The following is a 23,029-nucleotide window of genomic DNA, read 5'->3' on the forward strand; positions in this document are numbered from 1 at the left end:
AGAAAAGAACAGCAACAGGACAAGAGTACAATAAATAAAGGATAATTAAGTTCAACTGATTTATCTGCCCTGCTCTAATATTATCTTATTCCATAATCATTTAATTTACTTTTTGATAGAAAACTTTTAATAATTATACATCTTACTTTTTATTGAGTTTGCTGATCAATTTAACCTGTTTGAACACAAACATATCTACAGCAGTTTAAAACAAATATTTTAATGCATATAAAAACAAAATGACAGCACAGTTTAGAGTCTTCAGAAGTGATGGGTTCCTGGGTTGCTAATCCGGAATACGTACACTTTCGTGCCTTTGTCTCCATCAGCAGTTCTGACTTCAAGCAGCAGAATAGAAGCCTAGAAAATTATCTCTTTACCATTAGTAACACTTTGGAAAGATATTTATATTCAAAACATTACCTGTTGCAAGCTGTTAAAATCCTAACTACAAATAACTATGACTAGATAAGTTCTTCATACAGTGTTCTAAAACAGTTGTAGTTTAGAAAATCTGATTTTTAAAAAATATACCTATAATCTTATTCTGATGTCACATTACTAAAAAGGGCTTCATGCTTTTTTTAGAAAAAGTTTTGACCCAGAAAACATATTTTTATTTCTTCGAAAGTATAAATTACAACTGGAATATTACTTGAAATATATTACTTCTACCAGTTATTATGATGCACACAGAAGAAAAGTGGTATACAAAGAGATGTGTTAGTCTCTTGGTTCAAGTTCCAGTATTTGCTTTTCAAACGTCAAAATATCTTAAAGAAGCCCAAACAGTACATAATAAGATTCACAGAGGCACACTATACTTCCGACATGTGATAATTAGCTATACAAGTAGTATAGCATCACAATTTAGGAAAAAAATAATAAAATTCTAAGACATTTCCTAAGCTGAAGATCATGCCCAATTGGTAGTGTCATTCTTTCTGACACTAGCTCTGATAAGACTTCCTTTGGAATACTTTTTCACCATAATCTAGAGAGGATGTGTTGAACTGCACCCTTAAGAATGCAGACAGGACTGGCATATAGCAGTACTGCTGTAGGAAAGAAATTAAGGACAGTTAGTATGGGCCTGTGAATTCTGACATACATGTTTAAATCAATTACAATTATGCAAGTAAAAAAAGAATATCCCTACTAATTCATGCAGGCTGAAAGTCTAATTTGTAAACCTGCACCAGAATCTAATTTTAAGAAACAGGCACCTAAATTTGATTGTGAAACTCACTCACCTGAGGAAAGCTTCCATCAGGTTCACTATGCCCCCTGTGCTGACTTGCACACTAAAATTAGCAAAACAGACTCCAACTATTAAAAATACCAAAGTCTTTGTATACATACTTTTGTTTTAACTTTAAGTATGCTTAGAGCAAAGTAGGTGCATTTACTAAGCTATATTTAGAGCAATATTGGGGAGCTCTAGTGTGAGAAACAGTTACTCAAAGGTAACAATCCTAAAAATCTAGGATTTGGGATGAAAACTTTAAATAATTTGAAAGTATTTTGAGCAGAAAAACACATTTGTTCAAAGTATAGAAAGCGTACCCAAAACAAAAGTAAAAGAAAAACCTTTAACCCTTTGCGTTTCTATGGCATTGGCTCATTATTTTCTTGTCCTTCTACCTGGAAAGAAAACTTGCATTATAAAGATGAAGAATATGGCATCTGTGACTTCAACCAAATCTATACAAATCTATAATAAGGGGGATTTTTAAAAAGAAAAGCAAATTCATAAGCATGCCAAAAAAAACCAAAGGGCTAAAGACAACTTAATACAAATAAATTTCTGAATACTTATAGAAAAGTGACAAAGAATTACCATCTGCAAAAGGATCAAGACGCTCTGGAGAAATTATCATGGTCCGCCTGTGCTTTTTGTATTCATCTTCCCGGTCTGCAATCTTCGGAGGTCGGTGCTCAGCAAATGGATCATACTGTAAAGAGGTATGTTTCACTTAATACTTTATTAAATAAATAAGCAGAATATCATAAAAATCAGAGCATTATAAAACACAGAAATATTTCATACATACCCACTAATAAAAGAAATATTCTGTTTCACCTCACAAATGTTAATATGAAAAAATAAGGCATATACAAATAAGACATGTCCACATTTCCATAGTGCAATGCTTCATGAAATGATTACCTTCACAAAATAAATTATTTCTAATTCTCACAAATCAACTCTCCTCAAAACATTCTCAGAACCTATTCCTAAAATTTATGGGTTGCCATGGAAATAGAGACATTCATTTTTCTTTAGTTGAATAAACTATGATTTTTAAAAAAGTCACCTGTTCTGTTGACTGTGGTATATCATTAAGCAATGCCACAGGGGCATGATACCCTGGCTTCTTCTGACCAAGCAAACTTGTAGATGATGAGTAGTCATCGTCATCCTGAAATGAAACCCCCCCAAAAAGCCACAAACAAAATGTCAGAACTTAAAAATTAGAAGGAATATACAAAGATTACAACATGAATAAAATTTACTGATGGTGTGATGTCTAAACCCTCATTCATAAAATTCGTAAACCCTATTAGGCTTTCTTTTCATTCCAAAAAGCTATTTAAGAAATTAAATTTAGTTCTCTTTACTCTGTTAAAATTATTAAACAAGGAATGCTTTCTGCTGAAGTCAATTAAAATTAAGTAGGTATAGACTAGAAAAACCTGAACATTTCATTTTCTCACAGAAGGCACGATGAAATTTGTTTTTCCAATTTGGCAACTACAAACAGCTTATGTTATGTAGAAGTTTCTAGTTTCCTTGATTTTTCCACTCATTTTTTTTAGCATGATTTAACAACCACAGAAATAAGTAAAAAGTAATTAATTTTAAATGTATTTGTTTCCCTAGTTGTATGTTTAAACATAACAGTGTTAGTTACTTTTCTAGTATAAAAAGTGCAACACTGGGTAATTCTCAGGAAGATCTTAACACCATATTTTATTTTAAAATGAAATGTCAGCTGGCCCCATGGCTCACTCGGGAGAGTGCGGCACTGGCAGCACTGAGGCCGCGGGTTCAGATCCTATATAGGGGTGGCTGGTGCGCTCACTGGCTGAGGGTGGTGCAGTCAACACCATGCCAAGGGTTACGCTCCCCTTACTGGTCAGGGGGAAAAAAACATTAAATGACAATTTTCCCCTCAGCTTCTGGAACATATAGCCATCATGGTCTTTTACCATTAGAGTATGAGAATCCAAAATATTTGTCTGTGATTGGCTTCTAGAAATTTACCCTTGGGACTTTTAAATTTCTCTCCAGGGGAAAAAAAAATGTAGCAAAAAAAAAAGTAAAATGTGACTTGAACTTCATAAAAATAACCAGTTTGATAATCTAGATATATAAAATAAAGTCTGTCTGTGAATCTCACAAAAAAATGTACAGATATTTCATCAAACCTGGATGTTTGGAGTGGTCTAATAGAAGCTATGTGGAAAACACAGAAACACTTTGAGAGATACATTTCAAAATGAGAGGCAATTATCCTCCACAGTAACTGAAACAGTTTTGAAAAGCTCATGGATATTAAGTAAGAAAAATTCCACTTGTATTAAGAAACCAAGAGGAGAAAAACAAACAGCATGAAATACAAGTCAGAAATCAAGTCATAAAGACATAGCTATTTACAATCAAGTCACATCTCAAATGGGCTACTCTAAATAGAGCATAACAGTAGGGATCTGCTTTACAACTGTTGACTTTACAGTAGTCAATGATTTGTAGGATAAACAAACTAGTCTTTAAAGATTCAGAACTGAGCACTTCCAGTGAAGTTTTCTGTAGCTTAGAAAGAAAGGACACATTCAGTAGTTTTATCCTCTAAAAGATCTCCCAATCCCCAAAACTGTCCAGATTAAACTAGAAGACTCAAAACAGAAAATTCCTTTATATTTCTTACTCTTCCTCAAAAAAAATGCTTGCCTCTTGTACAATTTGTAACTTACGTCTTCAAGTTCAGTTGCAGCAATTGATGTCACATATCCAGCAAATCTGCTGTCACTTCCACCATAAATTTCCTGGTCATAATAACCTGTAGAATCAAGGCCCACTCCTTGAGCTTCATCTAGAGCTGCCTTCTTGCCTTGAATTTCTCGAATCTGTGCTTCAATATCTATAAGAAAAATGATACAGACTTACTTAATTTCATTTTCCAAGGAACTTTCAACACAATGCACTTCTCTGCTTGGTATTACCAAAATACTCTTTTAAATATATAAAATTTAAAATAATTGTACCACGAACAAGGTTAGTAGAACTATACCAAGTACATACATTTAATACATCTCTCCCTCCCCAACAGACAATAGTAATGGTACAGAAGAGTTGCTTCCTATCTTATCAACTATAAATTACTCTCACCTTAAGAATGAGTAATCAAAGTTTGTTTACAAATTACTATTGAATTCCAAACCTTTCCCCAACTGAAAAAATACTACTTTTGATGTTGAAAATGTCTGCCTTCAAATAATGGCTCTTTCTCTACTAATTAATAACTTACTTAACTTATGTATCTGTTTCCTAGAACATAAAGATTTTAAGGATTAAATAAAATGACAAACATAAAACACTTAAGCACTCAATGAATGAACTGCTGCCACATCTCCCCCCTAAGTATTATGTTCTACCCACAGGTCTGATGTTTAGAAGCTGCAGAGATCTGGTAATTGAAACCTAAACTCTTCTCAACTGCTTTCCAAACTTCCCCCAACTTTTAATTTTGAAATTTTTCAAAACTGAGAAAAGTTAAAATAGTACAATGAACACCCACATACCTCCCCTTCACCTATATTCATCAATTGTTGATGTATATGAGATAAAGCAAACATATGTGTGTAGTATACTTTTTCTAAACTGTTTAAAAATAAGTTATGGGGCTGACCAGTTAGCTCAGTTGGTTACAGTGCAACCTTGTAACACCAAGGTCACAGGTTCGATCCCCACACTGGCCAGTGCCAAAAAATTTAAAAAATTAAAACACAAAACTAAATTACAGACGCTTCACCCCTAAATATTTCAACATGTATTTCCATATCTAGAATATTCTCCTACATAACAAGAGCAACATAAGCATGCTAAAAAATTAAACCCTGTTAACAGTATCATCTAACAATATACAACAAACACAACTTCAAATCTCCCCAACTGTCCCAGTAACATCCTTTACACATGTTCTCCTTCTTGATCCAAGATTCAGTCAAGAACCAGCAACTACATTCAGTTCTCACTCTTTAGTCTTCTCCCCTGTGGGAATTGGGGGGGCCCCACAGGCTTTAATCCCGCCCCTCCTCTCTCCATCCCACTTCCTTCCCCTTCCCCCGCCCAACTGCTTCACAATATCATCATCCTAGAATGTAAAACAGTAATATTAGTAAAATTACATTTTTTTTGAAAAAAATAAAAATAGAAAAAATACAGACTAGCCTTACCATTTTTTTAGTCTTTCCTGACACCAGCAAACTTTAAATAACAACCTGTTTCATTTTACTAATTTGAATAATAAAGAAATATATAAAGAAATGAATAGTTTCTATTGCAAATTATTCCTGTGGCCTAACAAATAGAAGTTTCAATTTTTGCCAGCCATTACCTCTGTCCAACTGAATTAAGCCCTTTGACACAAGGCACTTTATTTCAAAAGCTCCCTTACACTAGGTTGCACGGATCAAAAGATAAGATTCAAACAGCATCATGCAATTGCTCAACCTTCCTATCCGCCCCCCACCCCCACTGCATCTCCCCCCAGCTAAGTGAGGAAATCCTCTGTAGTTCCTCAAGGTAAATGTGGTTTAAAGCAGAAAATCTAGTCCAAGGCAAAGCTGGGCCACATTTCTCCATATGAAAAGAAAGAAGCGGACTTAACGAATTCAAAATGATAGAATGGGTTTACTGCCAAACTTAGCAGCCTCCAGATTGTGACTAGATCTCAAACTTCTTACAGTGTGTCACAGAACCTCCATCTCCACAGATGTTACTTTTTCCTGCATCTCTTCCCTCAAAATATCTTCACTTGAGCAGGGTGGTTCTTTTTCCTACTACCTCTACTTTCATTTCTGTCTAAAGTTTCATATGTAAAAAAAAAAAGTTTTAAATCCACATTTGCTCCCTCCATCTCACCTCCCTTTCAGGCACTTTCTTATTCCCGGAGGTACCCAGAAGGAACCAACCTCTCTGTGTTTAGGAAAACTGGCGAAAGTGTGAGTGGAGATTTACTCTTCATTTTTTCCTTTCTGAAATGTTTGAGGCGTTTTTTTCCTAAACCACCAGGTGTATGTATCATGTTTAACTAAATAGGTTTTTCAAAAGAACCACAAATGCTACTTCCATCAGGAATCAGGCAAGAAACATAAATCAGGCCACCCAAACAGTAGTCTGCAATCTCTCCTCTAAGGCATCAGCGTAGTCTGATGACCACCTACATCGAAATCACATGATGCACCTGGTACAAAGGAGGAATCCTAGGCCTCCGACCCTCTACCTAAGACAACTTAAGAACCCAAGATTCTTCATAATTAACATACGCCCCAGGAAACTATTTTACCTGGCTCTTTACTCCTCCATTTCTAGACCCAGTCCACCCCTACCAAACTTTCCTATTTAGAACATCACTTTACACTTTTCTGTACCTCATATACAACAAAAAAATAGGAAAGAAGTATCGATTTACAAAAATTGCATCATACTATATGTATCACTGTGCAACTTGCTTTTTTCCCCTCACTTGAAACAGACAGCTTTCTTATTTCCCTTCTGAAGAACTTTTCCCATTCTAAGTTTTCAAGAACTGGTCCCTCATTTGGATAATATATTTATTCAAGAACTACTTTCATTTATTGAATCATACCTACTGATTTTATATACTTGCTGATTAGCAACAGAGTTTTCCACTTTTTTTTTTATTTTTACAGTTTTCTAGTTACAAAGGTTCATAAAATACTGAATTAGTGTTTTATAAAATCTATGAAAATCATGACTGGATTCCTATTAAAACAAAATGAAGTAATAAAATTACCTCGTCCAAAGTCTTCTGTGGCTAGGCAGCTGTTTGTAGTTAGTGAAATTTTTTTTTTTTTTTTTTGCAGCTGGCTGGTATCGGGATCTGAACCCTTGACCTTGGTGTTATCAGCACCTCACTCTAACCAACTGAACTAGCCAGCCAGCCCTGTAGTTAGTGGGTTTTTTTGTGTTTGGATTTTTTTTTTTTTTGTAGCTGGCCAGTAAGGGGATCCACACACCCCTGACCTTGGTGTTACAAGGCTGCACTTTAACAAACTGAGCTAACTGGCCAGCTAGTTAGTGAACTCTGAGGGGAGTTCATTACTAAATTTCTACAGGCAGTATAGTTGAATATTTTATGCAAACTAGGCATTTTCCTGCTCTGCTTGAAATTATGGATAAAAGTTCAAAAAGTAAATGGGTTTTGTTAATAAACTGTAAACTACATCATATTTATACAAACATCACATCATCTACAAAACTGAGACACCAGATTCCATAAAACTCAGCGGCTTGTTATATAATCACAGATTAAAAACTAGGTAATAAACTATATGCCAAAATACCAACATAATACACTCAAATATTTATTAGCAAACAAATTTATATCATTATGTTCATAAATAAGGTAACTTTGTGTCCGAAGTTTCATTTCCAAAACAGATAAATAAAATGGGTGCAACAAATACGGCAGAATATTAAGAACTGATAAAGCTGGGCAGTGGATTCTAGTGCTCATTAGATTTTGTCCTATACTTTTCGGTACGTTAAAATACTTCATAATAAAAAGGTAATTTTCAATCTGTAGAAGTCATTAAAAATAACTTTCCAAATTTTTCTCTCCCCTATGTATGCCAGCAAAGGTTTGTAAAATTTACAACTTCAAATTTTTGGGACAATGAACATCTCTGACAAAGACAAAAATTGTCTCTAACTCCATAATTTCCATGCTAACACTAAATTATAGCTACGGGCATGTGAGTATTCCCATAGTTTCTTAACTCTGAACTGATTAAAAATGTGTAACTAGATCATTTCTGACAATAAATGATCAATGTATAAAATTTGTTAACAAGTATGAAAAAGAAATGAGAGAGCACATATCAAAAAGAGTAACCAGAGATCCAAAATATTAAAGTTAAAAATGTTGATTGCACAGAAGTAAACAGGAGAATAATGGTTACTAAAGAATAGAAAGGAGAGTTGAGAGGGGGTTGAGGGGACGGGGAGAGTGTGGTCAGTGGATAGGAGTAACCAGAGATCCAAAATATTAAAGTTAAAAATGTTGATTGCACAGAAGTAAACAGGAGAATAATGGTTACTAAAGAATAGAAAGGAGAGTTGAGAGGGGGTTGAGGGGACGGGGAGAGTGTGGTCAGTGGATAGAAAATTGCAGAGACAGGAAGAATAAGGTCTAGTGTTCTGTAACAATGAGACTACAAGCCAACAATGAAGTACTGTGTATCTTTGAATAGCTAGTAGAGATGATGTTGATTGTTCCCAACACAAAGAGGTGACAAAAGTTTGTGGTGATGAATATACTAAGCACCCTGATATGATCATTGCACTCAGTATGAATGTACCCCAATATATTGTATTCCATAAATAAATACAACTATCATGGGTCAATTAAGAAAAATAAATTTTTTAAAAAAGAAGAGAGTAACAGTAAAATAGTGGTTACCAGAGGCAGAAAAAGGCATAGGCGTGGGGGTGGCGCTGAGGAGTTGGTTAATTGTTACCAAGTTACAACGTTACAGTTAGACAGAAAGAATAAGTTCTGGTGCTCTAGGGTTACAGTAGCTAATAATATGGTATATTTCAAGACAGCCAGAAAAGACCTTAAATGTTATAACCACAAAGAAATGATAAATGTTTAGGTGAGAGATATACTAACTATTCCGACTGGAACTTTATACAATGTATGCATGTACCAAATCAACACACTGTACCCCTTAAACATGTACAATGAAATGAACAAAATATTAAAAGACTTCAGGAGGGTAGCTGGTTAGCTCAGCTGGGGCAGCAAAAGAAGTCAGTGTTTATGCTAATCTCTCCCTACTTCTATTATGACCAACATGAACAAATCCTTTGCTCCAGTCTAATCTCTTTCCAATTTGGATTCCCTGTAGTTCAAGACATTCAGATGTGAAGACAGAAAAATGGAAACTATCTGCAAGTGACTAGGTAAGAAGAAAAAGACCTCTTAGTGGCCACACGTACATTTTCAAGAGCTGGTACTCTTTAACCCATCTGAACCCGTAAATATTCCAATCTCCATGGTGTTACGTGTATCAATAGTTTGTTCCTTTTTATACTGAGTAGTATTCTATTGTACTACAGTGTGTTTACCCATTACCTAGTTGAGGTGCATTCAAGTTGCTCGTAGTTTGTAGTAATTACAAATAAGACTAATGTAAACATGCCATGCAGAGATTTTTGTGTGAACATAGGTTTTAATATCAGTTGGGTAAATACCTAGGAATGGTATTGCTGGGTCTTATAGTAAGAAAATGTTTAACTTTATAAGAAACGTAGAAAGCCCTTTTGATGGAATTACTTATGCAAGTTTAAGAGCAGAGGACAGCTGAATTAGCTCTGCATAACAGAGGAAGAAGAATTTTAAGATATGGAATGGAGGAGATTAAGAGAAAATAAGATGAAGAGAAGCTGGGACAAGTGACATTAGTAAAAATCCAGAGTTACGTGGGGTTAGAAAAGGGAGTATCACCAGAGGGTAGAAATATCTCATGTGGATTTCTAAGCTACCACATTTTCTGAATGAAAGCCTGACTCTGTTCCCCGCCCCAACCCTCCTTCCCATCTTCAGTAAAATCTACTAATTGGGGGTTTGGCAGGGATACATGGTGGACTCTTTGCTACTGATTCTGAAATCTTCAAAAAGAAGCAGATATTCCCTATCTTGATAGTTGATTTAGAATTCTAAAATTGAAATTATGGGTAGTCCTTCAAATCCCAAATTGTCGTAATCTGGGTATGGTTTGAAAAAAAGGTCTTAGCCAAGAGATCAAAGTACTAGTTAAGTATATTAGACTTGTATTTACCAAAGAGCCTGCAAGAGCCATGCTAAAGGAGCCTTGAGAGTAAATTGTCACTAATGGGGTTTTGGGGGCTGGCCAGTTAGCTCAGTTGGTTAGACCATGGCGTTATAACACCAAGGTCAAGGGTTCGGATCCCCACACTGGCCAGCCGCCAAAAAAAAAAATTAATCATAAGGGTTTTATCAAGTTGGGATTCTCATTTTAAGGTATATGTATCACTGGGTGTCATACAAAATTATTTCAGGTAGCAGTTAAGCTTTTAAAAAAACTGTGAGAGAGGGGGCCGGCCTGTGGCTCACTCGGGAGAGTGCGGTGCTGATAACACCAAGGCCATGGGCTCGGATCCCATATAGGGATGGCAGGTTTGCTCACTGGGCGAGCATGGTGCTGACAACACCAAGTCAAGGGTTAAGATCCCCTTACCGGTCATCATTAAAAAAAAAGAAAAAGAAAAAGAAAAATTAAAAAAAATTTGAGAGCACACCTACTGCCATTAAAATTATGGTGGGAGGGGAACCAGAATGTGCAAGTCCTTTGTTAGATTTCCTTCCCATGGCTATTGCAACCTAAACAGAACTGTGCTCATTCCTAGAGCCAATCATTTCCTTGGTGCTTTCCTTGTTTGTGAAGCCTCTAAAATCTTGATTGCAACAGCAGTGGGGCGAGCCTGAGAGGGAATCCTGGGTGTTTTTATTGCCACCTTCCCCTTTCCCTCCAGACTATGCAAAAACTCTATAGGACAAAGGTTCTGCAACAAATGAACTGCAAAAAGAAAAAGAGATGGAGGAGGAATCTATGGATTAAAAAAGATTTAAGAGATATACAAACGTACTTCAAAAAGATAATATGAATTTTTCCATTAGCTTTTTGAAGTACCTTCATATCAATCAATCATAATATATGGGCTTTATTTGGAACTTTATTCAAACTGAACAAAAAAGTTCATAAGACAATGGCAAAACTGAACAATGACTGGATATTGTATTAATTTTAGGTGTAAGAATGGTGCAACTTTTTAAAAGTCCTCACATTTTAGAAATACACACTGCTTCGAAATAATGGGAAGTATCAAAGGGACTAGTTACATTTTTTTTTTTTTGGCAGCTGGCTGGTGCAGGAATCCAAACCCCTGACATTGGTGTTATCAGAACCTCAGCATCGTGTTCTAACAATGTGAGCTAAATGGCCAGCCCCTAGTGTACAAATCAAACAAAAATCTGGCCCTAGATTTATTAGGGAAGCTAGGTGATAAGTACATTGGAGTTCATTTCACTCTACTTTCTAAATGTTTGCAAATTTTCAATAATAAAAAGGTTGGGTTTGTTTGTTTTGCTTTTTAAAAAAAGGATTTTTTTTTTTTTTTTTAAGTTCAGCCCTTCTGTCTCACTCTTTGGTTTTCTCTCTTCTAGCCCCTTGAAGCCAAAGGCTCTGAACCCATGCAACAAAAAATGTTGTTTTCTCTGAAATGGAGTCATCCATTAAATACAAATAGATTTTTTTTTTTTTTTTTTTTTTGCTCTTTTACTTAATATCATGAACCTAAAATGATCCACCTCTTCTAAATGTCTTTTTTTTTCATTTCTGGCCTTGCTAATTAATGGTAATGTAAAAGTCTTCTAAATGTTAAGACACAAACAAACAATTTAAACACTAAATTTGCTCCAATGATCTACAGAAAAAGAAATGTCATCGTTCAACTGAAAAACCCACAAAATGATTTTTGTTTTTGGAAGGGGATTCTGATCCCTGGCATACTTTCAACTATCAGAGAACAAATCCTTCCCTAGAAGGTACAGAAGATAGGCATTAATTAACAGTTTTAATCAAGGAATCAATGAATAATTTGTGAGTTAGCCCATTTGGAATCTCAATTCATTCAAAAATAGATTTCCTGGGGCCAGCCTGTGGCTCACCTGGGAGAGTACAGTGCTGATGGCACCAGGGCCAGGGGTTCGGATCCCTGTATAGGGATGGCCAGTTGACTCGCTTGAGAGAGCATGGTGCTGACAACACCAAGTCAGGGGTTAAGATCCCCTTACCGGTCAGCTTTAAAAAAGAAAAAAAAAAAACAGATTTCCTTTTTTCATTTACTTAAAAATGTATTAATTTTATAATCAGAAAAAAGTGGTTAATGTTAAAATTACAAACATATTTTCTGTGCCTTTTTTTTCTCTACCGCAGACATTGCTAAGCCCAGCTTGTAGCATGTCTTCCTGCTTGATGCTTCTTTATTCACTTTTAATTTTAATTTGGATTTTCAATGTTCTAATCGCTGTTCATTACGTTACAGAGATGCAGCCCTAGGATGTTAATCCCTCACCGACACCTTTTAGTCTTGTCCATAAGTGACATTTATTCCAGCCAGAAGCAATCAGTAATCAAGCATTTCCCTAATATGAGACTTCTAAAACACATCCCAGAAAAATGGAAAGGATATTCTGCATCCCAATTCTCAACCTTTGCATTTAACAAAACCCAACAGGGCAACTGTAATGAACACTGCAGAGAACACTTATAAATCAACTCCTAAATCATTAATTCTGTAGAAAAACTCTTTCAAAATCGTAGAAAAACTCTTCCAAAATCCTTTTTTCCCCCCAAAAAGATGACCAGTAAGGGGATCTTAACCCTTGACCTGGTGTTGTCATGACCACACTCTCCCAAGTGAGCAAACCAGCCTTCCCTATATAGGGATCCGAACCCATGGCCTTGGTGTTATCAGCACCATACTCCCCCAGGTGAGCCACGGGCCAGCCACCTCTTTCAAAATCCTTAGGCAAGATTAACTTTTTCTTTCTTTGCTGGCCGGTGCAGAGATCAAACCCTGGATCTTGGTGTCATCAACACCACATGCAAGTTTAACTTTTTCCTTTTTATTTTTACTAGCAATTTTCATACCAGAAGCCTGTAACATCAAAACAATAATTATTCTTAACACAGGAAAACAAATATTTTGGCAAGATGCAGAATGATAAAACTATACCTATTGCAGCTATTCCTCAAGTACAGAATTAGGGAAAGTACTTTCTCAGCTTTGTCATGTCCCAAAAAATCCAATTCAAGTGGCAAAACAAGCCAACATATAAATTTTTTGGTTAATACGTTTTTTCCCTTTCCAAGACAGAAGAGTATGAGTTACCTCCTTGTTTGCCCAAGTCAGCAGTGTCTGAAGAACTGCTAGATGGCAAGATTATCCACATGATTATCCACATGCATAACTGTATACACTTGACACAATTTAACAGGCAAAAAAATCCAAAAGATTTTATTAGATTTGGTAAGTCCAGCTGTTTAGATATTTCAGTCCTAAAAAGCATAAGCCACATTGACCGGGGTTAAAAATACTCAGGTTGGTTAAAGAGAATGTGAGGGCTGATCCTAAAAAACATATGTGAAAGGAATATGACAGCAAGAAAAAAATAGTCATCAATCTGGCTCAGTGATGGGAAAAGACTGTGAACAGAAACATAGGAAGGTACAACAATAACCTAATTCAGCCTCAATACAATATTACTTACCTCTCAAGACTCAACTACAAACTACTTATGCAGACATTACTTTAAAAATAAATTACAAAGAAATGTCTTTACCCACAACATTATCTAGGATGTAGAAAAAATTCTTTCAAAAAAAGCAATACGATGATTAAGAACTTTGAAAAAAAATTAAACAATTATTACCCACTCTTAAAAGTTGCGCCAGTGAGGTTCAAATCCAAGTCCTCCTGTCACCTATGTCAACAGACTAAAAATGGTTGCTCCCTGACTCCATCTAACTCGTGCACTGTAACCAGTGACAGAGAAGTGGTTGGGAAGCCAAAGTCAAACCCTGCAGTGTTCAAAACCTTCCCTAATTGGATACTACCCTAACACTTCTTCCTCTCAGTTCATGAAGTTCCCGATATCTGAATAAGTCCTGTTTCCCACCTATCTCAGCCAAATAGATGTATCTGAGCCTATTCAATCCTTTAAATGTCACTTTAAGTGTCCTCTTTCTGTGAAGCTTTTTAATTCTTCCAATATACATACTTCCGGAATATATTAATCTCTCAATAAATGTTGACTAAATATTTGAGCACTCATTATGCACCAGGTGCTGGGGACACCAAGATATAATTCCTGTACTCAACAATCTCACAGTTAAGTAGAAGAGAAAACCTTAACATAGTAGACCATCCTAAATAATACAATAAAGATTTATACTGAGTGCTACAGTAGCAAACCCCCTCAAAAGGCAAGAAATTAATTCTGCTCCACGTTATCAGAAATGGCTTAACAAGTGAAAACAGAGATGGACCATGAAGAACTAGAGTTCTCCAGGAAAATGTCATAAAGGGAGTAGGAAGCTATGTAAATACTATGTGTATTTCTACTAAATATGTACCACCCTCTGACTTATACTCCACAGTGATGGACACAAACAGTACTCAGATGTTAAAACTGAATGTTCAAATATTTCCTTCATGGCATCACTTAATTCACACTGATAGAAGAAATAATCCCAAATAAAATAGCAATTTTGGTCAATGAACTGCAATCGACCAAGGCTTTTAGCTGCGCTTTTAAAAATGCAGCAGAAAAACTGCTCAAAACTTTGATTTTCCTATCCAGGGGTATCTTATATTGAAGAGCCCAATAAACAAGTAATGAAAGCTACAAAATGCCCCCAACTGAATAATCTATCCCTCAATGAACAAGAACAGCAACATCCTTATATTTTCTAATTATTTTGCAAAAGGTATGTTTAAGATAGTGAAATGAGACCAAAGAATAAGGTCTAAGAAGACTTCTGGGTTAAAGCAGCATTTAAATCCCAAATAACTCACAAGAATACTAATATTAAAGTCATTGCCAGGGCTAGCCTGTGGCTCACTTGGGAGAGTGTAGTGCTGATAACACCAAGGCCACAGGTTCGGATCCCTATATAGGGATGGCCGGTTAGCTTACTTGGGAGAGTGGTGCTGACAACACCAGGTCAAGGGTTAAGATCCCCTTACCGGTCATCTTTAAAAAATAAATAAAGTAATTGCCAATTCATTAGCATATTTTGTGAGTTGCAGAAGGATGGACTTCAGTTCCTCTGGGTGGACTAACTATTCAAAGCCATTCACATTCTAGTCCTAACCAACCTTTGCCGATTCATCTACTATCTCCCTCCTTGCACGGTCTTTTCCTTTCACAGCAGACTACTCAAACACACTGTCTTGTTACAAGACTCACTGCCTTGTTACAAGATGTTCTCCCAGGCTCAGATGTCCTCCCCTAATATAAAACTGATTGATCCTTTTAGCACGGGCACACGTCACCTCCTCTGTGAAACAACACTTAGCATAAGTTAATCACTCCGTTACCCAGGTTCTCAGAACATGTTGCTTATACCTCTATTTAAGCACTCAGTTGGCCTCCTGAGAGCATGAAGACACCTACTCGTCTGTTTCTCCCGTTGGACTGTAAAATCTGTGATGACCTTAGTCTGTTACCTCGCACAGACTAATACCGAGCCACACTCCTAGAAAGGACATGAGAAATAAAAGTGACCCTTTCTCCTGGAAACCTCGTGTTCAGTGAAAATCTCGGATTCCAAGTCAGAAATCAAACAATGCGGTTCCAAATTCCCATGCCTCATTTTTGAGAAGTGACCCCATTTTCCTGTCATATCTGGACACTCCACAATGGACTTCGGTCTATTCCCAACATTTCCCGAATTTTGTGTACTCTATCCCATAAAACAATCAACTAGTTTGAAAGCTTCGGCCACTAACGAATGTAATGTGCCTTTCCCTCTTCCTCCTGCTCCTCCAATAACCAGTCTCCAAAGAGAAAGACTAATGTTATACTAAAAGTGATTAAGGGAGGGAAAAAACTGCCAGACTTTATCACCAAATCATTTCGTGCAAGAAAAATAAGCAAGTAGCCTGAAGACACACTTACTACTCAGGTTTAGGAGTAACGGGCCTCGGTTTTACCAAACTCGACTTAGTACTGCCCGAAAAGCGGCTGCCGTATTTCAGTGCTTTTCTGATTCTCCTATACACAAACTATGCCGACAACAGCGCCGAAAGGCAATTGAGACTTTCTTCCCACACCCGTTTCCCTGATCCCTTGCCCCGGAATACTCCCTAGCAAGCCGCTTAAACAAGGCTCTCTGGTCAGAGAAGAGAAGCAACTCTAAAGCAGCAGCACCCTGACACGAACAAAGCCCCTGTCGCGGGTGTACGAATAGGACGCCATTACGCGGGGCAGTGGCCTGCGCCGCTGGCGCCGAGGCGTCGACCTAGGCCCAAAGCGCGGGCTCGGCCCTCTACAAAAGAAGCCACAGGAAGAGGGAGAAACCGAGAAAAATGTGTTTTAGCAGGCTGGCGGCACAAGAAGGCACGAAATAGAGAAAAACCACTTACCTTCGTGAGTCTTGGCGATCTTCGCCATTTTGTCCACTCGAACACACAGACGGAACTGGTGTTCCCAAGAGCTTCCGCTCGTCGCCGCTGCCACGGAGAAAAATAGCTCGGTCTGCTCTCTGCGCGTGCGCCACGCGGGAGCGCGCTCTGTCGGCTGACACGTGACTGTGCCGCCACCTAGATGGAACCGCCAGGTGCATTGTGGGTGTGGGAGGAGCCAGAGGCTGCTTTAACGGTTACTGAGGAAAGCACAGAGTGAGCCGTAATGCCCTTAAGAGAGTCGCTGCTCTGGAGCACAGTGCATTCCACGAGGGCGGTTTAGAATAGGCACTGTACGGAACACTGCGGTTTCAGGGCTGGAAGAGACAGACGTGCCATCGCCTTTCTCCAAATCTACGGGAAGGCATCTTGGGGCTCGAGAAAAGCTTTGCTTAGCATGTCTCAGCTGTTGCAGTGCTTAGTTACGGAGACAGTTACTACAGTCTCCTCCTTCGCGCTGTAGTTCAAGGTCATTTTCCTTTTTTTTTTTTAAATAATTGCCTATCATTTGGGTAGGAGCCCAAACACTGTTGAACTTCACAAATAGTCACGTAAGGTAGGCAAGTTGTTGCTAATCCCATTTAAGAAATAAGAGAAAAGCTAGGGCGGAGGGATATATAAACTGTGCAAGGTTACCCAGTTACTAAGTTGCACAGCAAGAATCTTGCCACCTTTTAAAAACCTTTTAATTTTATGGGTTCCTAGAAAACCATGGTTAGCATTAACACTGATGAAATGCCTCTCTTAAATCCTAAACGTTATTCCTAAATCAGGAATTTTAATAGACCGGAATACAGCAGTCTTTTCTTCCTCGACATCAATTATACTTATCACCTCGTACTGCCATGCTGTCTTAGACTTTGGGGTTGAACAAAACAGAACTCAGAAGGGAAGTTGGGTCCGGGAAGCAACCTAGGAAAAAAGGTAGGGATCAAGGTTAGAGCCATCGCAAAGAAATCAGTTTACCTCGCTGCGTGATAGACTTACAACTCAAATATTCAGCATAAAGTTTAGTAACAAAAGGTGGGATTTCTATTAGCATCAGTAAAAGAATTTCGTAGGTTAAAAATTTCAATTGTCGGGCCAGCCCCGTGGCTCACTCGGGAGAGTGCGGCGCTTGGAGCGCCGAGGCCGCGAGTTCGGATCCTGTTTAGGGATGGCTGGTGTGCTCACTGGCTGAGCGTGGTGCAGACCATACTGTGCCGAAGGTTGCGATCCCCTTACGATTAAAATTAAAAAATAATAATAAATAAATAAATTGTTTAATTTGCATTTCCTTGATAATTGGGTTAAGCAATAGTTGGGGAGGAGGAGGAGGAGATAAGAGAAAAACACGAGATTCTTATACAAATTACTGATAAATTCTAGTTATTAGGCTGGCAGAAGGGTCCATGGACATCCATTATATGATTTATAACCTACACATAGGTTACATACATTCTTTTATGTATACAAAATAGCATATTTTAAAATAATAAAAGAAACAGAATGGGTGAAAAATAGAAATTAGAGGCGTGTCATAATTATCTATCGATAATGAGCAAATTAAAAGAATTCATCCAGTTGACAAAACAAATCACAAAGGCTTTACATTTCTTGGCTCATGTTTTTTTTAAAAAAACAAATTCTTAAGTACAAGGTAATCCCAGTCATGTACAAAGTATACATGCAAAGGAAAGTCCCCCAAATGTTAACAGTAGATGTTTTTGTTTTAAAAAAGATGATCGGTAAGGGGATCTTAACCCTTGAATTGGTGTTGTCAGCACCACGCTCTCCCAAGCGAGCTAACACTAGCCATGCCCTATATAGGGATCCGAACCCGTGGCCTTGGTGTTATCAGTGCCACTCTCTCCCAAGTGAGCCACAGGGCTGGCCCCAACAGTAGATGTTTTTGAATGGTGGGATTATGGGTGCTTTTTTAAAATAATTTTTAGTATTTTCCAGATGCTCTGCTACAAGCATGTATTAATTTTATAACTAGAGGAGTAAAAAGAAATGTATTAAAGTTCAGAAAGTCTAGGAACAGTGTAAGAAAAAGAAAAGAAAAAAAGAAATGTATTAAATAAAAGGCAGCTGTCAACTCGGTATTACATGCCCTTTCTTGTCTTTCCAAGACAGAGAGAAGTTGAGCCTGCTGTCTACTGTGTATTATGTGAGTATTTCTCTAGGTTTCTTGATATTAGGTTACTTTCGTAGGGCAAAGGCATACATATATATAGGATAGTGAGATATGGGAGACTTTGCTAACGATCAAAAGAGACTCCCTTCTCTTTTCTAATTTGTCCTTCATAAAACAATGAATTGGACAGACAGTAAGAAACAAGGGTTTTTTCAACGAATCCTTTCCACTTTTCATTTTCAATAATATCAGTAAGCAATAATCAGACATTACTCACGTTACTCTTTTCTGGTGAGGTTTTGTGTTTCAAAAATTAGGGTGATCTGTGCCCCCACCCCCCCGTTTGTAACTTAGACAATTGACAGCAATGGCATTCAATTAAAACTCCTTTTCTAATCAGGGGCACTTGGAGGCTGCCTGTTCCTAGTCTCAAAAAAATACTGCAAAGAAGCAAGCATACATAATTTCTCTAGAGGAAAAGCAAGAAATAGTACTTTTGCCAAATGTTAAATGCTAGCTGTAAGTTATGCAAATTACCTTTGAGGATAAAACTGTAAATGCCTTGAAGTTCCATGCTATAGGAAAACCAGTGATAGTTTAACAAGCCTGTCTTCTTCCAGGTGAAAGAAGAATTGTCACAGGATAAATGGCCCACAGTCTTGCTCTGCAGTGTTGAGTTTTCCAAAGGTTTCCTATATTAAAGGCATATCAGACTCTGTTCTATGCCAGGCCAAAAACATATTTTCTTCTACCTTTGAGTTATGCCTAAAATTCCAAAACTAGAGTTTTATTTCTGAAAATTTAATGCATTACCCAGTTAAATAAAAGATATCCTTGAGATGATGTTCTGAATATGTCAGTTAATGCACCTGTCTACCCTTACTTTCCCTTCTAGTTTCAACTAACCTAACCAAACTTTATGCTCAGGGAAACAGCACTGGGTTGTTCTCCTGGAACAGAGATGGACCTACTCAGCTACTGAAACCTGGAATACAGAACATTCTACCCACCACGACAGAAGTTATTTGCTAAGCCAAGATTTCTTGTTTTAGAAATTTAAACCAGAAGTATGAAAGGAACTTAGCCACTTGCTATTGAAGCAAAGAATCAAAGGAGAATATTGCTTTAATAACATAAGACAGGGTAAAGAATCACAAACTCCTGCTGCTCGAGGCCCCACAGCTACCCTGTCTCCAGCTCTAAACTTCTACAGGCCCATCCTTCAAATGATACTGCTTTTCTTGAACTAACTTGGGTGGGTTTCTGTTCCTTTCATCTATACCAGGCCTATCAAGAACAGAAGAACAATATATTAACATCTTAGCGCAAATGCATTTACTAGCTCCTTTTTCTAGTTATCAGCTAAAAGATGTCTTTGATTCATATTGGTGAAATATCTAAATTTAGAGTACATATAAATCAAGTCTGAGAAGCTGTCACAGCAAAAGGGATTGTGGTGCAGAAACATTAGATGGCTGGATTGCTCTGATGGTCTTCTGATGTATCAACTTGGCTAGGCTACTGTTCCCAGCTATTCAAATAAATGCTAATCAAAGTGTTGCTATGCAGGCTTTTGTAGATGTGATTAAAGTCCATAATAATTGACTTTAAGTAAAGGAGATTGTCCGAGATAATCTGGGTAGGTCTGATTCGATCAGTGGCAAGGCCTCAAGAGCAGAACTGAGGCTTCCCTGATGAAGAAGAAATTCCACCTATAGACAGCAACTTTGGCTTGTCCCAAAGAGTTCCAGCCTGCTCTATGAATGGCCTGGCCCTATGGATTTTGGCAATAGCCAGTGTCCACAATTGCATAAACCAATCCTTTGCAATAAATCTCTTCATATATATTTCCTACTGGTTCTCTTTCTCTGGTTGAACCCTTACTGATACAAATGTCAAAGGTAAATTTCACCATTCATTCTAAAAATATTTATTGAAGACCTGTCAGATACCAGATGTTATTTTACGTTCTGGAAATACAATGTTGAATGAGAAACTGTTCTCATGGAGTTTGCATTCTTTGAGGGAGAGACATTAAAAGTATATGTATATGTGTGTTTGTATAATTTCAGGTACTGTCAAGTGCTACAAAGAAAAATAGAGCAAAAAAAAAATAGAGCAGAATAAGGGGAAAGAGGACAGGATGGCAGGACAGGATGGCCTCGGAAAATGTGAGATCTCTCAGGAGATGACATTTGAGCAGATACATGAATGAAGTTAAGGAATAAGGATTTAGGGAAGAGTGTTCCAGACATAGCAAGGGCAAATTCATCAAGGTGGGAATGACCTTGGAGTGTTCTAAGAACAGGAAGAAAGTTGGTGTATCTAGAGTGGTGTAATGGGGTAAGAGTAGCATGAGATGAGGCCAGAGAGGTAAGCACAGGCCAAATCATCCAGGTCTTAGAAGGGCTTTTGATGTTATTCTAGGGTGAGAGAAAGTCACTAGAAGGTTTTAAGCAGAAAAGAAATGTGATCTAATTTATGTTTTTAAAAGTTTATTCTGGCTGCTATATGGAGAACATATTTTAGGATTATCCTGTATGTCTCCAGCAGGCACACAGAGTAGGAAATTTGAATTAGGCCTACGTAAGAAGACAAAAGCAGATGGCACTAGAAAAATGAAAATTGCCTCAGGTATGACTTTTACTTTTATTTCTAGCCCTGGCCCTCTATTGAACTATCCAGACTTGTATTTCCTACTGCCTACTCCCTTCTCCTTAGATATTTGATAGGTATCTCAAACTCAAAATGCTCAAATCTAAGCTTAGTATCTTTAACCCGAGAACCACTTCTCCTCCTCATGGGGATCTCAGTGAAGGACGCCATCATTCATTGAGCCACTGGGATGTAATTGTCTAATCCCTCTTTTAACTCACTGCCCTTACCTCCAAATCCAAAAGTCTCCAATATCTCTTCTTAGTATCTCCGAAATCTATGTCCACCCTTTCACTTCTCCTAAATTGCCTTACTTCAAGCTGTCATTATTTCTTAGTTTATGACAATACCATTCTTTGTGTTCTATTCCTAACTACCACTACTACCTACCCTCCTTTCAATCATCTCTGCTGCTTTGACGTGATCTTTGTGTGTGTGTGTGTGTGTGTGTGTGTGTGTGTGTGTGTGTGTGTGTGTGTGGCTGGCAGGTACAGGGATCTGAATCCTTGACCTTGGTGTTATTAAGACCATGCTCTAACCAGTCAAGTGATCTTGATAAAAGCAAAATCTGTTCGTGTCATGACTCAGCTTAAAATCCTTCAATAGCCTTCCTTGATGCCATTGAACACCCTGATATTTGCTGTTCCCTGTAAGTGGAACACTCTTTTCTTCTTCAACTGGTTAATAAAGTCTTCTTGAACTACAAAGTGAACTCTAAGTGCCAATTCCTTTAGAAAGTCTCAGATGCCTTTCCTCTGTACTACATAATATAAGTATACACAATCTTCATAGCCATTATCACATTGTACTAAAACCTTTGATTTACCTGTCCATCTTCTTAGTTATACTTTAAACTGATTAAGGACAGGGACCTATTCAACTGTGTAGCCACAGTGCTAAGCTACCTAGCCCAGAACCTGCCAGCACCACACTGTTGAATCAAAGTATGAATGAATGAATGTTGAATGAAGCTATCTTTCAAACTTTCCTGCTCTGTACTTCCTCTACTAGCTAATCCAGAGACCTGCCACATGTATTTTTGCTACTGGATTCTTAATGATAGGTGGACAACACAAGAGCAGGAAACATTGTCATTAATGATCAGCTTAGGCTGGCTGTGGTCATTAGCTGAACTAAGAAATTGATTGGAGGTTGGGGAAGGTCGGATGTCAGAAGTAGAGAAATAGTGGGATTTACAAAAGAGGGTACGGGATGTTGGGCAAAGTAGAGTCCTTGAGTTAATGACAGGATCTCTGTTATACACAAATATCACAGCCGACCTACATAAATTGGAAACAATAACTATAACTATAGCAACAGTATACAAATCCAGTAGTTTTTGATGCCACCCAGAACCCAAAGAAACCTATTAGACATAGTGCTTCCTTCTTAGTGGTGGGAAGTATGAGATGCAGTAGTTCGTTCTGTACTTTGGAAGTGTTGTCCAGGCATACCTCAGGCCACTGTACCCCTAAAACAGTGGTTCTCAGCTTGGGGGTAATTTTATCTCTCAGGGATACTTGGCCACATCTAGAGACGTTTTTGATGGTCACAACTCTGTTCTTTCTTCCTAGAGGACCCTTGTCCCTATTCCTAACCCCATCTCTACTCCATTTCACCTGGTTAACTCCTTCTCATCCTATAGGAATAACCTGCTGTCACCCACCCAGGAAATCTCACCCTAGGAATGAGATACAGATAGATAGCATGCTATTATGTTTTTGTGC

General features: G+C 37.7%; 1 protein-coding gene across 2 annotated transcripts in view; it reads right to left on the reverse strand.

Annotated features, from left to right (window-relative positions):
* SF3B1 (splicing factor 3b subunit 1) overlaps positions 1-16,568 on the reverse strand; it is a 38,528-nt gene extending 21,960 nt beyond the window's left edge. The window contains exons 1-5 of one of the 2 annotated variants that reach the window (XM_063095018.1): positions 16,490-16,568; positions 3,979-4,145; positions 2,319-2,423; positions 1,841-1,955; positions 305-360 (exon numbers count right to left, since the gene is read on the reverse strand). In XM_063095018.1, coding sequence (XP_062951088.1) covers positions 341-360; positions 1,841-1,955; positions 2,319-2,423; positions 3,979-4,145; positions 16,490-16,517 — 435 coding nt within the window. In that variant the 5' untranslated portion in view covers positions 16,518-16,568 and the 3' untranslated portion in view covers positions 305-340. The remainder of the gene's footprint in view (positions 1-304; positions 361-1,840; positions 1,956-2,318; positions 2,424-3,978; positions 4,146-16,489) is intronic. The other variant, XM_063095015.1, reaches the window with a different exon arrangement.
* Between the last annotated feature and the right edge of the window lie 6,461 nt (positions 16,569-23,029).

The sequence above is a fragment of the Cynocephalus volans genome, chromosome 1 (assembly GCF_027409185.1).
Source record: "Cynocephalus volans isolate mCynVol1 chromosome 1, mCynVol1.pri, whole genome shotgun sequence".
NCBI lineage: Eukaryota > Metazoa > Chordata > Mammalia > Dermoptera > Cynocephalidae > Cynocephalus > Cynocephalus volans.